A 16,324-nucleotide genomic window follows, 5' to 3' on the forward strand; every position below is an offset into this window, starting at 1 on the left:
ATGTGTTTAAGTAACTAACCAGTCATCACCAAAGATTGTGGATTGTGGGGAGTGGTAAGTAATTTTCCATCTTCGTTCGCCTTTGGCAAGTAGCCTTTACCCAAAGAGGGACTTTTTGTGCGAAATGCCCAAAGTGAGTAGTAATCAAAAGAGAAACTAACCAATGTAGCGCTTGTGAAATAAATCCCTTGATGATTTATCAGTTATATTTATATTTATATCACTAAGATAGACTGGTGTAGAAATTCCAGAAGCATCTTTTCAATTTAATAGATTCTGAATTACGACTATGCTTTTCCAATAATGTATTTCGTTATTATAAATTAAAGATGAATTTATTTCTGTTAACGGGAAGGGGAATTTTTCCGAAAAGAGGAGCGAAGTTATGTACAATAATAATTCGAGGACACTCCAGAGAGTGTAGAAGGAACTAAAAAGTATCGATTGTTGTGTTTTGGAGCTGAGCAACATGGATAGCACAGAGGAGATATCATATGTGAGCCAGCAAGAAGCCATAGAAATTGATCAGATGTTGATGGGTCCTCTTGGTTTTACTGTGATTCAGCTCATGGTTTCTCCTCTGAATTTTTTTTTAGATGTTACTACTTCTTAAATTTCTCTACTTATCCCTAAATTGGGTTTTACTTGTTTTGAGTTTAGGAATTGGCAGGCTTGAGTGTTGCCTCTGCAATTGGAGAGGTAAGTGCTCTCATGGCATACTGGTATAATATTGTTCCACTTGTAGCACCAGACTCCATGTTTTCGACTCTGCCACCAGTGGGAAAGCAGTATTTTTAAGAGAGGGTGGGTTTTAGTAGCGGAAATCATCTGTTCAAGCTATTGCCTGTTATAAATTATCACTGTTGGATGGTGCAAACACAATTTGGCAACTAGAGTTCATGTAGTTATTGACTCTACAACCTTTTCGATCAAACTAGACGGACATAACCGTTTTCATATATCACCTAGTTGAAATAAAAGCATATGTGATGGATTCAGTATTTGAAGTTCATGGGTTCCTACAACAATGTCTAGTCAAGTTGATATTCAATAGTAATTGGGTTCACAGTCAAATATTTAATAGATATTTAGTGAATTTCTATGGGGCTTGACAAAAGCGACTGGTTTATGTCAACCCAGTGCTTCAACGCTAGATCTCCCTCTGTTGTTATGCCTAGTCTCATAGAAGCCATGATTAAAGATCATTTGTTTCTGAGAGGGTTAATTCAAGAAGAAACTGACATCAAAGCTAGTAACCTAGGGAAAACTTGGAATCGGTGATAAGTGATGCGTTGACAGGAAAGGCAGAACATATGTTAAGTGTATAAACAAGCAATCACTTGGTTTGTTAAAGAATTACTTCTTTATTTCGTTCCTCGCCATGTGATTAACAAGACTAAATGCATGTCATCTCTCCAGGTCTATAGTCCAAGTGAATATACTCGTGTGCTTGTTATATGTGGTCCTGGTAAAAATGGTGGGGATGGTCTTGTAGCTGCTCGACACTTGCATCACTTTGGTTATAAGCCCTCCATTTGTTATCCAAAGCGGAATGCTGAACCTCCTTTTGCTGGTCTGGTTACCCAGGTAGAGGATATGACATGAAATTCTTAACCTCAATATTTCTAGTTTATTTGAGATGTTAATGGATGTGAGAATTTTGGTAGCTTGAGTCACTGTCAGTTCCATTCTTGCCAGTGGAAGATCTACCCGTGCAACTTTCAAGTGACTTTGAAATTATAGTGGATGCAATTTTTGGATTCTCATTCCATGGTAATACTTCCTTTCTCAGTTTCTATTTGACATTCCCATTAGTTTTTCTCTTTGCTGAGAAGGCCAAGACTGCTATTGAATGCTACATAACTTCTATAGCTGTGTGCCAAACTTGTTAGTCTTATTCTTTGCATAAGTTGGTTTGAGTGATTCATTATCCACCATATACATGGGTATACAGCGTTAAAAGTAATTTGCTGTTATTGAGGACTTTGACCTTCTGGTTCTTCATTTCTTAGAGATCTTGTGTCCTTCCAATCTTTTTTTCCGTTTCCTTCTACTTATTTAGGGCTGTTTCACAAATAGATTAGTCAATATAACTTTGCCCTGGAGCTAGCTAGAATGCCTTTCCTTAAAACACAAATCTGGCATTATGTGGATCTACTTTAGGTCTCCCAAAGTGTCAGAAGTGTTTCTGAGCATATTAATTCTTTCCAGGGAACCCAAGGCCACCGTTTGATAGTCTCATTAGAAGGATGGTCCCCATAAAAACCCAGCAGCGCACACATGAAATAGCAGCTGTCGTTATATCTGTAGACATACCTTCTGGGTGGCATGTGGAAGAGGGAGGCATTGAACCTGATATGCTGGTATAGAGTTGTTAAGTACTCACATTCTATTGTTGTCATGCCTTTCTCTCGTTGAAAATTCTGTTTTTCCTTTGAGAATCATGGGAAATACCTAAAGAAATCTTTGGACATTCACTGTGTAGGTCTCTTTGACTGCTCCAAAATTGTGTGCCAAAATGTTTTGTGGCCCGCATCATTTTTTGGGTGGAAGATTTGTTCCACAATCCATCATAGACAAATTCAAGTTAAAACTTCCATCGTATCCCAGCACTTCCATGTGTGTTCGAATTGGAAATCTTCCAGAAACCAATTTATCAGCACAGAAAGGGATATTTACAGCTTCTGTAAATCTTGAGGTGGAGGAAAATCCTATTGATCAGGTTGAGTTGTATAAAGTATATCTAGAACTTTGACTCTCTTGTGGTAATTTTATCGCAAGTTTGTTAGATAATCCAGAAATGTATGCAAACTTCTTTTCTTAAAAGCAATGCAGAATTTTTTGAGTTTTGGCAGGGAGAGGAATCTCAAGTGCACCTCAAGTATGTCCAAACCCATCTTTCTTTTATTATATCATCATGATAATTCCTATGGATCTACCAAATTGATCTCTGTTTAAATTCAATTAATCTGGAATCTGTACTAAAATTTGATTTTGGGTTCAACAGAAAGATCACAACAAAAAAATGGGTACTGAATGGGAGAACACTTGGACATACCTCTTTTAGGTGTTTCATATATGGCATTGGAATGGTTACTTGTATAGTATTATTTTAAAAACTAGTTATAAAACCTCTGTCCAGAGGGTTGAAAGAACAGATCTCCAGCATCAGTAGTATAAAAAGAGAATAGACTTGTACGAGTGTTAATGGGACAATCCATTTACCAGTAAAAGATTCTCTATAATATCTCCTACCAACTTGACTGAGTAGAACTAAAGCTATATTTCAACAGATTTACTGTTATAATTTGAGCTGAAATGATTCTTGATATTAATTGCTGTTGACTTATGATTTAAGTGTGCTGTCATTAATAGATTTCGGTACTATGCGGAGGAGATTGATGGAAGAAGAGTATGGACAATTCATAGATTGGTCCCGCAATTAGCAGAATCAGCATCTTCATTATGACTTGCCATCTCTTTGAACTTAGCAAAAATGCACCAGTGCATGCATATGATAGGAAGCTAACAATTAGATCGTTTCTTTTTCCTGTTTTCCCTTCTGATTACCTTTTCTTGGGTAGGATATTGCACTTGGAAGGTGATATAACATTACTGAGGGTGTACATATGTATTACCAGAAATTGTTTACTTGCTCATTATCTCTTTGTAAGTATCTCCGTGCTGATTTGCATAGTATTTCCCTTCTACTTCTATTCTGAGGTGTACATATGTGTTGCCAGAAAGCGTTTACTTGCTCATTATCTCTTTGTTAGTATCTCCGTGCTGATTTGCATTGTATTTCCCTTCTACTTCTATTTCAGATGACGATTGTCTTTTCTTTCCTTTTCCTGTTTGGCTCATTAAAATTGTTGGGAAAATTGGATCTCTAGGTCAGTCCCAGGTTCAATTCCCAATAGACAAAATAATAGTAGGTGATTTCTTACCAGCCATGATAGATAGAGTTACTTGGTACCTGTGTTCTGGTGGGAGGTAGCAAGTGCCCCATGGAATTAATCTAGGTGTGCAGAAGTTGGTTCAAACACCACAATTTCAAAAAGGCATTGGCAATAGACAGTTCAGGTCTTCACTCCAATAGACAGATTAACTCAAACATTGGCAAATTGAAAAGAATTTGTGCAACTATGCTCCAAATTGAGCTGAGTAATAAGTTGATCTGATGGCAAAGGAATATGATGGCAGTTCAAAAATTAGGTTAGATCATGGGGTTGTGGATAAAGCATGTCGATATGAATGAGTTGATTAGAGTTTCAAATAAGTTTACCAGATACTGTGAAGGTTGGTAGCCCAAAATTAACCTGCAAATTGGATTTTGAATTTACCCAACGCATCAAAATGGATATATTGGGGGTATGCAAATTAACGAGGCAATAATAGCCCTAAATTTATTACCTCTATAACAACTATGTTTTGCCATAAAGCATGTCAATCCTTTCAAGAATCACTATTAACCGAAAAGATATCGAAAATGTACATCAAATTACTGTTGAATGCAACGAGAATGTGCATTCGACCATATCTAGTTTGTGAAGGCAGTTAACTTCAATATCCTGTTCTTATCAATAAAGAACACATCAGGAGATCAGCTGAATTGGGTTCTTCCCAGCAACTTCCAAGTACCATGATTTCCATGCTTCCACATAATGTGCAAAAAGATCTTTCAGTGCTGAAACATAACAAACAAACAAGACTTGCTAGTAAGCTCAAGTACATCGAATGAGCTAAAGATATAAGAATAATTTGTCTATACTGCTTTGATAATATGTCATCATAGATAAGAAGCTGTGTCAAATAAACAGTAAATGCAATCTAAAAAAGCTTGTTTCACATCTTATGTAGAAGATGATTTGGTTACGGAACATACTAAACGCGTCTATATCATCATATGGAGCAAATAACCAGTCAGCAGAGCAATTTGAGAATAGACCAGATGTATAACATGATTGAATTACCTGTTTCAGTGCACTAGAAAAAGAAATTTAAACATAATAATCCATACCCTGGTAGATGATAGATCACATTAACAAGTGCTTACTTGCTGTCAAAGTTAAAAGAGCAAAACACCCAATTTTGCAAAAGTAACTACAGACTCTCAATGTGGTATTCCTAAGAAAAGGGTAGGACACACAGCATCCAATAAAAAATGACACTCAAGGGTTGAGCTCAGGAAAATTATAAAAGCTTCTTAATGAGGGTAGATCAGGACACTACTTTTTGTTTCTAATTTGGTTTGCCTTCTAATTTTTATAATCCTCTGAATGATTATCAATTGAATCATACTAAATTTGAGAGGATGAAATTTCAAGCAAAATGAAACTCATCATACCTTGGTTGTGATATTGAGGACGGTAACTGGAGGCTACACTTTCCCAGTCATGAACCCGTTTCATTCTGTCAGCCTCAGAAACTTCAGCTTGAGGTATGGTTGGAGGAGCAAATGGACCAAAGTGGTAACTCTTTTTGCTCGCTATTAAACCAGGCTCCTGTTTAGGAATGTGAAAATCATTTTCCAGGTTCTCACATTTCACTTCAGTTAGCAATTGTTTTTGAGTTGCTTCATCTGAAATACCATCCATAGGTAGAGCAACTCTGTTCCTCTTGATAGTTGTGTTTGTAAGCTCAGTCCCAAATACCCTCTTCTTGGACTCAATAGCACAAAAGGCATCAACTGATTTATATTCTGATCTTCCTCTCAGCCCCAACCATCTAAATGCAGGTTTCCTTGTATCTGGATGATGAGTCTACAAGTCATGCGAGCAGCACTATTAGTGACTAGAGTTTCTTATACAAAACTTTACCTAGATAAGGGTTGAATTTCCAGATATTGTCTTCCTGGTGAATAATCACTTGAGGATAATTACCTTCTCAATATATCTCATCGAAGACAAAACATTTGCGATATCATATAGCCTCCTAACTTTAGCTGCATAGATAAGAAGGAACAGCATTACTTGAAGGAGCATAGATTGGCAGCACAGTTGAATTATAAGAACTAACAGTTTGTGCATTAGTAGTTCAGATTATTCTTAAGCAAGAAAAAAAGGTGTAGACTTTTTACTTCTTGTCATGGCAGGAGGCCTCCCATCTCCTAACAATATCTTTGCTGCCTCATCAAGGCAAATCATGTCAACCTGAACAGAATCACCACAGAGAATTAGGGTCTGTTGAAAGCAAATTGAGAAACAAAGTTGTACACTTGAAAGTTTTTTACTTACATTGGTGCAGAGGAAGAGCTTCACAAAATTCTGTGTAAGCAGTCCCAATGATTTTTCCCTCCTATTTTCTGTTAAAACATAGCCCAATATCTCAGAAATTAGTCCCAAAGTATCTCTATTTTTTTACATCAGAATAATTGAATGGCAATTTACAAGTACCACTTCAAAGAAGGGAAAGGGAAGCAAATTTACCAGATTTAACAGGCGCTGCAGAGTTGACACCAGAGTTGGAGCTTAGTTTATCAGTCTGACTCGAAGTGATTAGGTTGGAATCTCTATCATCCTCATCATCATCTGAACCCTGAGATTATGGAGCAAAAAGAAGGAAACAGTGTTATCTCGCTAGACATAAGGCTAACCCAAGCAATATTCAAGAACGCGAATCACCAATTACTTACCTTGGCAGAGCTAGATCCATCAAATCCACTGACATTCTCCTTAAGACCCTCTTCCTATCCAATTATAAACAGAATTTAGCAAGCCAAAAAAGTGGCACATAGATCCAAGATATAAAAGTTTAAACTTCTGTGTTTACCTTCAACTGTTCTAAAGTCCTCGGAATTGCTCCTAACCCTTTCCATGAATACCTATTCTTAGCCTTCCTAGCAAGAACCTAAATTTATAAAAATAAAAAACTATAAGATTTAAAAATAAAAATAGAATCTTTTAATTCAAAAACCAAAAATTGTTACGATATTCCAATTAATAGATCTTACACCAATGCTTTCCAGTACATTCACAATATCATAGATCCGCCGTCTTTCAACCCCTACATAGGAATCCAAAACAAACTCATAAATATAAATCGAAATCAGACCCTCAACAAAAAAAAAAATCAAAAATCATATCAGTACCCAATCTCCGAGCAGCATCGTCAAGCCCAATAGTTTCCACACCTTCCCGATCATACAAGCTCAAAAAACTACACCCAATTCACAAAAACACAAGAATAATCAGCAAATGTTCAGATTCATTCTCAAAACATCAAATGCATAAAAGGGCAGAGAAAAACCACACACTTTGAACATAAGAGACCAAGTGATTTCTGTTTCCGACAATAAGTAGATCTAGATTCTTTCGAAGGATCTGAAGCTAAAGCCATGATTAAAAAAAAAATCTTTCGACGAAACTCCAAACAAACTCAAACAATGTGTTTATACGAAGCTCTTGCAGGAAGAGAGAAGTTAAATGGAGAAGAAGGAGCCGTTATGAAAGGGTTTGTTGAATTTGGCGGGGTGGAAATAAGCCATTGGAGGGTTTTTGAAAGTTTGAATTTCAGATTCTACAGCGGGAATTTGAGTTTTCTTCCCTAGATGGCCGCGCCTATGTACACTGAATTGACGGTTTTGACCTTGCTATTGTTTCCGTGGTCCGCGCGGTTGTAGGAGGTTATATTTGGAAATTCACGGGGAACATGAGAAATGGGGAATCTGATGACGACACATGCATAATCACGTGGTTAGATTTGTTTTTTAGTATATAATAGAGCTGCCTTCTATTGAGGAAAAATATCTAAAAAGGTTGTTTGGGCGCCGAAGTAATGAAATTTTGGTCACAAAATGAGTACAATTTGTAGATGCATTAGAAGAAAATATAATATTTTTGAAAGAAAATTTCTGAACCACGATATGATTAACTAGAATCATTTCTTCTTTAAGATATGTTCATTGTGGTTAAACATTTTTTCTAATGATTTTACAAATTTATGTGTTGCCCGATGACATACATATTCAGAAAAACAAATTTATTTTTATTTGCATGCATAGTTAGAAGTCTAGAAGTAGTATTGGTAAAAATTAGCTATAAATTTAATGTTTCGTGGCTAAGTAAGAATACTTATTGCTACGAGATATCTTTTGATGTGGCAATATTGGTGAACTTAAAATTGCAAAGGTAGCTTTGATTCGAAACTTGACAATGCACTAAATAAGTACAAATAATTGATTACAAACACAGTAAATCAAATGAATTTTGGTGGAACTCAAATCTATAAACTTCAAATATACACGGATTTTGTTTTAGTTGGATGTCATTGTCCTTATTGTGTTGCGACTTGCGTATATATCAATATATAACAAGTAGAGATATCTGGTAGAAGCAAAAATGGGAACACTTTTGAGATCGTTGAATGAAATTGTGCACCTCAATTTGCATAATTTGCAACTCCACGTCTCTAAATTTCTCTAGCAAAATCTTGATTACCAGTTAATAGAGGTCATTTAGGAACCGGCTAAAGGTAAATCTTCGAGGACGAAATTCTCTGTCGATAATTTCCCAGCCAGTGACCTCAAGCAGAGTCTTCTTCTTCGTCTTCTTCTTGTCAGCACCGGCTGCACCTGCTTTCTTTGGTAACTTCTTCCCTGCCTTTGGCTTCTTGCCTGCTGATGCTATTTCAGCTTCTTTCTCCTCTGTTGCTGCTGGTTTCTGCTCTGCTAGCTTTTTCTCTGCTTTTGGTGCCATTGAAAGTGAAATTCGGAATCAGAAAATGGGTTTTAGTATAAAGTAAATAGAAGATTTCTATTTGCTAGCTTACGAATTGATGAGTTTGTGTTGGTTGTAAAGTACACAGTTTTAAGAAAAAGAAGGAACCACATCAGCCTATTGTCTACTAGGATATGGTGCCACTATCCCATCACTGCAAGTTTACATTTTACAGACAGGTTGGTTAGAAACTCTCAGCTAAAAAAATTGCAAAATCAGTCCAAAAGGTATCAGATTAAAAGAACTGCTCCAAATAGAACTGAATAAAATTAGATCAAAAATCTATTAATCTGCATTCTCTTATATCATGTTTGTAAGGGCTGTAGTAAATGTAGTGGGGGAGCTAATATATTAGGAGAACCTGTTCGCTTTGAGTATGTAATCATGTAGCGTTTCTAGTCTTTTATAATGATGCTGAAGCCTGAAGCATTAGTTGAGGTTGGATGGGAAAATAGATCTCATCTATCCTACACACATTGCATAAACATCAGGAGTTTTAAGTGCTCTTTGCGTTTCACAAAAATGCCAAAGATTGGCAATTCAAACGTTCTAATGAGTCGCTATATATCCTACAGCTTTTGGTTGTTGAAAGTAATGATCACAGGAAAAGGGAACTGCCTGTCTCTGATCCAAGCACAGCAATCCACTGATGCATAAACTGTGTACTTCACGACAAGCTGAAACTAAAAGGCAGCTATCCTGCAGCAATACAGGCCGACAACCTTATATAAGACGGAGAACTAGAGTTGTCAATATGGATTGGCCCACCCCATCCGGGCTAATCCATACAGACTTTGAAATTTTACGGGCCAAGCCGGGCTAACCCATTTTTGGTGTTGGCCAAAAAATGGTCGGCCCAGCCCACAAGTACGTGGACTACGGGCTTTGCCGGGCCAGCCCTCTTTTTTTAAAGGTATATTTTTTTATAATTTTTTAAAATTAAATTATAATTTAAAAATATTATCTCAAATATCGACAAGACAATATTACATGGTGTTAGTGTTACTACTTGTTAATCAAATCCACAAATAAAATTATCTTTATAATATTTATTATGTTTGATTTCAAGTAAACGCATAAATAGTTAAATAGAAACATTAACCTAATTGTTTTTCAATGACCATAATATAACACAAAAACTATGACAACATTCCATAAGTTACGGCCTATGTAGTGATTCCCTAGAAATTTTAGGTAATTTTTATTTTATGTGGTACATATTTTATAAACATAATTTATATTTAAATTGTAATATTTCAAACTTTTAACAGATTTTGAGTTAAGACTCTTGTTATTTTTAATATTCTATTTTATTTTTTAATTAATTTTTATTTAGCCCACGGGCCGGCCCTATCTATATTTGTCAAGCCCCACAAATCGGCAGGCTTATTCAGGCCGAGCTAAAAAGCTCTTTTCTTAAATGGGCTCCAAAAATTGTAGCTCATCCCTATCAAATCACGGGTTAGGCCAGGCCGGCCCTACAGGTCTAGCCCATATTGACGGCTCTACGGAGAACTGACTTATCCAACACCTTAAGGAAAATTAGAAAGAAATTGCCATTCCAAATAGATGAAATCATAATAGAAACAATTTTGACTATTATAAAGTTCCGGACTTGAATTGATGCAAGATAGTTAATGATCACAAAAAGATGAACACAAAAGTTTATATCTTCGCGTAGAGTTATATCTCCTTGTTGTTTCAATCAAAGACTGCAATCACAGAAAAGGAGTCCGGAAACGCAAAGAATTCAAAATGCCAGTATGTTCAGCAACTAGTTTCTTTGGGATCAAGCAGATGAAGAGAGCACATATAAAACTTGACACAGAATTAAATTGCCTATTGAACAGTCTCCCCTTTTGGGGGTAAAAACAACATCATCAAAGACGTTCACAACTTAGAAATTACGAACTCATATTCTTAAACTTAAAACAGCAAAGGTTCAATAAGATTTGCTGGGGAGTTGCTAAGACTTGGGGTAATTCAGTAAATGTATAACCCCACTTTATTTTCTAACCTCCATGTTTCCTTCATCAAGAATATAGGAGGGAAAAATATACCTGTATACAGGTATGTGATTTTATCTGGATGTCACTGCCCTTTCTCTGTGGTGGATATATCAATAACAAGAAGTAATGAATTTATCCTATACAAGTGAAAATGGGAACACTTTGAGATGCCCCTCCTTCAAGTCATGGGTCACAGTCAGAGTATCTTGCTAAGTAACACAAGCCCTTATCAATGCCAAGTCTCTGTGCTCGTGAGTTGCTGTATAAAGATAATGGTGTGCTTTTTAAGTCATTTTCATCTATGAAGCTCGGACTCTTTAAAAATGCCAACAGGTGCATGTCAGATCCTTCCAAAGTTGTGAATTTTTGGAGGATCTACCACAGGTGCAACAACATACTTGGAGAGTCCGAGCATCATAGATTTTCATCTCAAATTCTTCACATTCATCATACTTATCCACATCTTACCACACTCCAAGATTGAATTTCACAAGACGCAACAAACATGCTCGTGAGCTGCTGCATTAAGATAATGGCATGCTTTATAAGTCATTTTCATCTCAAACTCTTCACATTCATCATGCCCATCCATGGCACGTGACAAACCCATCTCAGATTTAGAGCTTTACTGTTTCATTAGGCTTCAAAAAGGCACTTAGTTTGGTATCATACCTATGCTGTTTGTGCTCACAATTTAAAATGACAGGGGAGGCGGCCAGATTTGCTTACCAACCTCAAAATCTCCTTCGCAAAATCTTGATTACCAGTTAGCAAAAGACCATTTAGGACCCGGTTGAAGGTAAATTTTCGAGGAAGAAACCCTCTGTCAACCATTTCTGTCAATAATTTCCCAGCCACTAATAAATCATCTGATTTTTTCCTCACAAACATTGCACTTATCAAGATATTGTATGTATCCAAATTAGGTAAACAATCCCCGGTACTCATCCTCTCAAACACCCTCAGGCTCTTCTCAATTTCCCCTTCATCACAATAGTATCGGATGACAACATTATAAGTCTGAACATTTGGTTCACACCCATCCTCGTTCATCTTATCCATATACTCCATAGCATTGTCCATTTTCCCGACATGGCACAATCCCCTTATAATGGCATTATAAGTTGTGGCATTCGGCAAATAACCTTTCCTCAACATCTCATTGAAAATTAAAATAGCATTTTCCACACTATCTTTCTTACACATAACTTGTATCAGAGCATTACAAGTTGCAACAGAGGGAAGTATACCAGCCCCCACCATCTCATTGAACAACTTTTGAGCCTTCTCAACCTCACCCGCAACACCAAACCCGTGAACTATAGTAGTGTAAGTCACAACATCAATATCACATTTCCTCTTCTTCATCTGCAAAAAGAATTCCCAAGCTTCCTTAATCTGCCCTGCTCTAAAGAACCCATTAAGCATTATATTATATGTAGTTATGGTTGGATTCAGACCTCTCTCCACCATTTCTTTCAAAATTTCTTGTGCTTTGGGTGTCCTCTTAACTAAACAAAACCCATTCGCAAGTGTATTATAACTAATTGTATCAGCTTTAAACCTCCTCCTGAACATCTTGAACAACTTAAGAGCCATCTCGGCCCGTTTTGATTTGCAAAGCACGTCGAGAAATGCATTGAAAGAATTCAAATCTTGAGGGCAACCATGTTTATGCATAGACAGGAAAACATTCACAGCTTTATCAGCTTTCCCAGCGGAGACATACCTCTCAATGATGATAGCGAATGTCTTCGGGTTCGGGCCGAGCCGCCGAGATTGCATTCGGGCCACAAGTTTCCACTGGGTCTTGTAATCGCGCATCCGAGCAGCGATGTCAATGGCGTGATCGAAGGCTGTGGCAGAGTGAGTATATGAACGGTGGTGATCAAGGAGGTTGAAAAAATGGAGGGCTTTCGGGCCGTGGTTCCATAGACGCTTTAGTACAGCTTGGACGAGGTCCGGTGTCCATTGCGTGAGGGTGTGAAGGGTATCTGATAATGATTCTGGGCTGGATTGAAGTATGAGGTTGGAGATTACGACGGGGTCCGGTGGTATCTGTGACGGCGGCGGAAGAGTGGCGAAGTGACTGAGGGTGGGAGAAATGGGATTTAGCGGTACTATGAGGGTTCGGTGCAGATTCAACATTTCACCGTTCTCCGGACTATGGCGCTAAGAACTTAATACAAAGAAGTGTTAGCTAATAATTTGTATTTTACAAGCTTTTAAATTTGTTAATATAAGTAAAGGATCTTTAAATATATAGATAATCATAATTTTTTAAAATACTTTTTAAATTTGTTAATATGAGAATTCATCTCTGGTCGCTCACAATTAACTCAACATTCAATGATTTCATTTTTGGGAAAATTACAAGTTAAGCAAGTATATACTCGTCCAATTTTAATTGTCATAATTTCTTTTTTTAGAATTAAATGATAATAATTTTAACTAACATTTTACGATGTATTTTTTCATCATATTGATATGCAAAAATTTGAATTTGTTTTACTTTTCGTATAGTTTTTTAATATCTAAATTTTTTGTTTAAAATATTGAATTAATGTAATCTAATTCAACTTTGAAAATTAGTCATATTGACTTTCGAAAAACGCAACATGACAATTAAAAATGGACGGAGGGAGTAGCTAATTAGTTATCATAGTCATAGTTTTAGTTAATTACCACTCGTGACCAACATTTAGTGATAATTACATGGGTTGGGGTTTCGAGTTTTTATAATTCGAAAATTTATATAACTTTTGTATATTGTAATTTTCTATAATATAATTTGTATAATTGTTTAAAGTTCAGATGTTTGTATAAATTCGTTATTTTGAGTTTATACAAAAATAACTCAATTATACAAACGTACCCGCGAATTATACAAACTCACATGCGATTTATACAAACCCGTGAATTATACAAACGAGACAGCTTAAACTATAGCTACAGCCCGTAAATATGCAAATTATAGTTATGGAGCATGATTAAGTTTATTATGATGGCCATTTGCGAAAAATCCTCTTCATTTTTTCTAGTAGCATGAGTGTCACACTATAATATTATATTGATTTAAAAAAAAATATATATGTATCTATAAAATACATAATTTTAAGAAGAGAACACAGGTTCACGTTTTTCATATATATTGCCAATAAGTCTGCCTCGTCCTTAAAACTCAAATATTTTCTATGACGTTAATGTGTATAATTAAAGGAAATGACATATTTTATTTGATTAACTTAACTACTTCTTCTATTTCATTTGACCATGTTAACTTGACTCTCCCTTTAAAAAAATAGAGATTTATTTTACTAACTAATTTTATTGATTATGTTTTTGAAATCTAAATTTAATTACTACTCTATGTAATCATTTAATGATATATTTCTTTTTTTATAAGTTTGAACGATTAAAATAGAATGTCTATTTTTGATAGTACTTAATAGACGAATAAAAGTACTGGTAAATTTTTTTCAAAAAAAAGCTAAATATATTTGTGAACTTTTTAAAATGGTATGCGTATGTCTTTCGTTATACTTTAAGGTCGTATGTATCCTTACCGTTACATTTTTGGACCACACAATAATTTATTCTATTTTATTTTTTCTCTAGAATTAAATTGTCTTCTCCCTAATATGGTTCCAAAATGAAGCTTTCTGACAAGTAATTGGAAAAGTCCGAACGCCATGAAGATGATAACGTCTTAGAAAGGTCAGCATTATCATGAAGACCTACTTTAATGCGAAATGAATTTGTAATTGATAATGTCTTTTGGTGAATTTGCTTTAGGTCAATCCTAAGCTCCTCCAATAACGGTGACTTGTCTTCAAAAACCGTCGAGCCACTTTCATTAACGGTGGTGAATGTGAATTATCGAGTGAAAAATGAAATAAAAGTAACAGACCCAACAGTAAAGGACATGAAAAGGATCCTAGGATTTGACGGTTGAAATGATGCCATTGGAAGCCGACGTCGATGTGGATAGAGATTTTTGCTTGCTGGATAGAAAAATCATGGATAGGACGTTAAACTACTTATCATTCTAATCAAATTGACTTAATATTTTGAATTATTTTTGTCTCAATAGTGATTGGAGATCTACATACATAAAATTTAGGAATACTTTCTTCAAGAGAGATTGAAACTGGATGAAAATTAAGAAGGATACGAGAAAGACCTTTAATTTGTTGATCAATAGAGAAATCTAGAAGCTTTAAGGCCAAGACAACAAATGCAATGAATGAATATTATTTTGATAAAAATAAAATAAGACAGAATAAATCATTGAGACGATGCCATATGTCTTTCTGTTAGCTCAAAAGTAGGACAATAAGATAATGATATATACAACTTTAAAATATAACAAATGTTGTATTCATACCATTTTTAAAAGTTCAAAGGTATATTTGATTTTTCTTTTTTTTTATTAATAAATTTGAATAAAAAGTGTTTAATCAATTTTATTTTTTATAATAAGTTGATATGTTTAATTGAAATATGAAAATTACTAAATGTAAAATACAGACATGTTTAATTTATTTCTAAACAAGTTACAAAACTTTGAAATATAATTTGATGCAGTCAAGAATGGAGTACAAAACCATATTTCANGGTAATTGGTGTAATTGGCAGAGGGTAATTACACTCTACAATTCACAACCAGAGGATGTGAATTGCTGGTAATTACATGGTGTAATTACCACCTGATTACTTTTTAATTTTTTTTTTATTTCTACTTTAATTTTTTTGTTTTAATTTTTTCTACTTCTATTATTTTAAGTTCTTTTTTTAATTTTATTATTCTAAAAATTTGTAAAAGTTTATTTTATATTTTATATTATTATATTTCATTTTCTTCTTATTCTCAACCTTACTTTACGTGATTCTATGTAATTTTTTCGTATTATCTATTTATTTATGCCATGCTTATTTTCTCATTAGCATAATTTTATTATATTCTAATTTTTAAATTAAAATAGAAGTTATTGTTAAATAAGTTATAGACTTACGTTTTCTTTGTTAAGAAAAATAAAACTAAATCATATTTATTGCTATATTGAAATTTGTTATAAGAGTATTATGTTAAAAAAATTGTTTTGAATTTATAACTTATGTTATATTTTCAGTTTCATTTGTTTTAGTAATACTGAATCTACATTGCACGTCATTTTTTAATTAGAGTTGATAAATTATATTTTTGTCAAACATTTAATAATTTATGACATTTTATTTATATATTATTTCTTTTTATCAAACATGCATTTCACGATGTTTGTAGAAACTTCATACTTTTAGTTGTTACGATCAATTCAATTGAAATATATTAATTTGAAAAAATATAAATCAATTATTTTTCATAATATTAGTTACAGAAAATATGTTTATTAATTATTATATTTTCAAAAAAGAATATATATCTTAAATATTTAATTTAATGTCATTTATAAAGTTTCTTATTTGTCTAGTATAAATTTTAAATAATTAATTTTTATTTTAAAATTTTATTATAATTTATGATTGCAATTGTACATCCAAACAGAACATGTGTAATTACATTGTGACATCCAAACAGGACATGTGTAATTACAGTGT

At 34.4% G+C, this 16,324-nt stretch overlaps 3 protein-coding genes across 8 annotated transcripts; 1 reads left to right on the top strand and 2 right to left on the bottom strand.

Annotated features, from left to right (window-relative positions):
* The first annotated feature begins 248 nt into the window (after positions 1-248).
* Positions 249-3,659, top strand: LOC125857893 (pyridoxine/pyridoxamine 5'-phosphate oxidase 1, chloroplastic-like). Its single transcript, XM_049537550.1, has 8 exons — positions 249-571; positions 661-699; positions 1,420-1,587; positions 1,668-1,773; positions 2,212-2,363; positions 2,486-2,752; positions 2,799-2,881; positions 3,376-3,659. The coding sequence occupies exons 1-8, from the start codon at positions 470-472 to the stop codon at positions 3,467-3,469; spliced, it is 1,011 nt and encodes a 336-aa protein (XP_049393507.1). The 5' UTR covers positions 249-469; the 3' UTR covers positions 3,470-3,659.
* Positions 3,660-4,380: 721 nt separating this feature from the next.
* Positions 4,381-7,587, bottom strand: LOC125859389 (E2F transcription factor-like E2FE). Of its 2 annotated transcripts, none has more exons than XM_049539134.1 (11): positions 7,256-7,587; positions 7,091-7,158; positions 6,953-7,005; positions 6,772-6,849; positions 6,635-6,688; positions 6,429-6,537; positions 6,237-6,304; positions 6,080-6,152; positions 5,883-5,944; positions 5,348-5,762; positions 4,381-4,687 (listed from the first exon to the last, which is right to left on the bottom strand). In XM_049539134.1, the coding sequence occupies exons 1-11, from the start codon at positions 7,336-7,338 to the stop codon at positions 4,596-4,598; spliced, it is 1,155 nt and encodes a 384-aa protein (XP_049395091.1). In that variant the 5' UTR covers positions 7,339-7,587; the 3' UTR covers positions 4,381-4,595. The 2 variants fall into 2 exon arrangements, with proteins under 2 accessions (XP_049395091.1, XP_049395090.1); XM_049539133.1 differs by having other exon boundaries at positions 6,429-6,543.
* A 566-nt stretch (positions 7,588-8,153) lies between these two features.
* LOC125859387 (pentatricopeptide repeat-containing protein At1g74900, mitochondrial) lies at positions 8,154-12,904 on the bottom strand. 5 transcript variants are annotated; one of them, XM_049539130.1, is made up of 3 exons: positions 11,195-12,904; positions 10,778-10,935; positions 8,154-9,416 (listed from the first exon to the last, which is right to left on the bottom strand). In XM_049539130.1, exon 1 carries the CDS (start codon positions 12,872-12,874, stop codon positions 11,414-11,416), a length of 1,461 nt encoding a protein of 486 aa, XP_049395087.1. In that variant the 5' UTR covers positions 12,875-12,904; the 3' UTR covers positions 8,154-9,416; positions 10,778-10,935; positions 11,195-11,413. The 5 variants fall into 5 exon arrangements, with proteins under 5 accessions (XP_049395087.1, XP_049395086.1, XP_049395085.1 ...); XM_049539129.1 differs by having other exon boundaries at positions 8,154-8,680; positions 8,770-9,416; positions 10,778-12,904; XM_049539128.1 differs by having other exon boundaries at positions 8,154-8,680; positions 10,778-12,904.
* Positions 12,905-16,324: the final 3,420 nt, after the last annotated feature.

This window comes from Solanum stenotomum, chromosome 3 (assembly GCF_019186545.1).
Source record: "Solanum stenotomum isolate F172 chromosome 3, ASM1918654v1, whole genome shotgun sequence".
Lineage (NCBI taxonomy): Eukaryota > Viridiplantae > Streptophyta > Magnoliopsida > Solanales > Solanaceae > Solanum > Solanum stenotomum.

Bases quoted from the DNA above. Each gene is read 5' to 3' on its own strand.
- LOC125859389 (XM_049539133.1), bottom strand. From the start codon at position 7,338: ATGGCTTTAGCTTCAGATCCTTCGAAAGAATCTAGATCTACTTATTGT. The intron at 7,159-7,255 runs GTGTGTGGTTTT...AATTGGGTGTAG, and splicing joins CTTGGTCTCTTATGTTCAAA to TTTTTTGAGCTTGTATGATC. The intron at 6,689-6,771 runs GTAAACACAGAA...ATAATTGGATAG, and splicing joins GGACTTTAGAACAGTTGAAG to GAAGAGGGTCTTAAGGAGAA.
- LOC125859387 (XM_049539130.1), bottom strand. From the start codon at position 12,874: ATGTTGAATCTGCACCGAACCCTCATAGTACCGCTAAATCCCATTTCT.
- LOC125857893 (XM_049537550.1), top strand. From the start codon at position 470: ATGGATAGCACAGAGGAGATATCATATGTGAGCCAGCAAGAAGCCATA. The intron at 2,364-2,485 runs GTATAGAGTTGT...TTCACTGTGTAG, and splicing joins GCATTGAACCTGATATGCTG to GTCTCTTTGACTGCTCCAAA. The intron at 2,753-2,798 runs TGACTCTCTTGT...TAGATAATCCAG, and splicing joins ATAAAGTATATCTAGAACTT to AAATGTATGCAAACTTCTTT.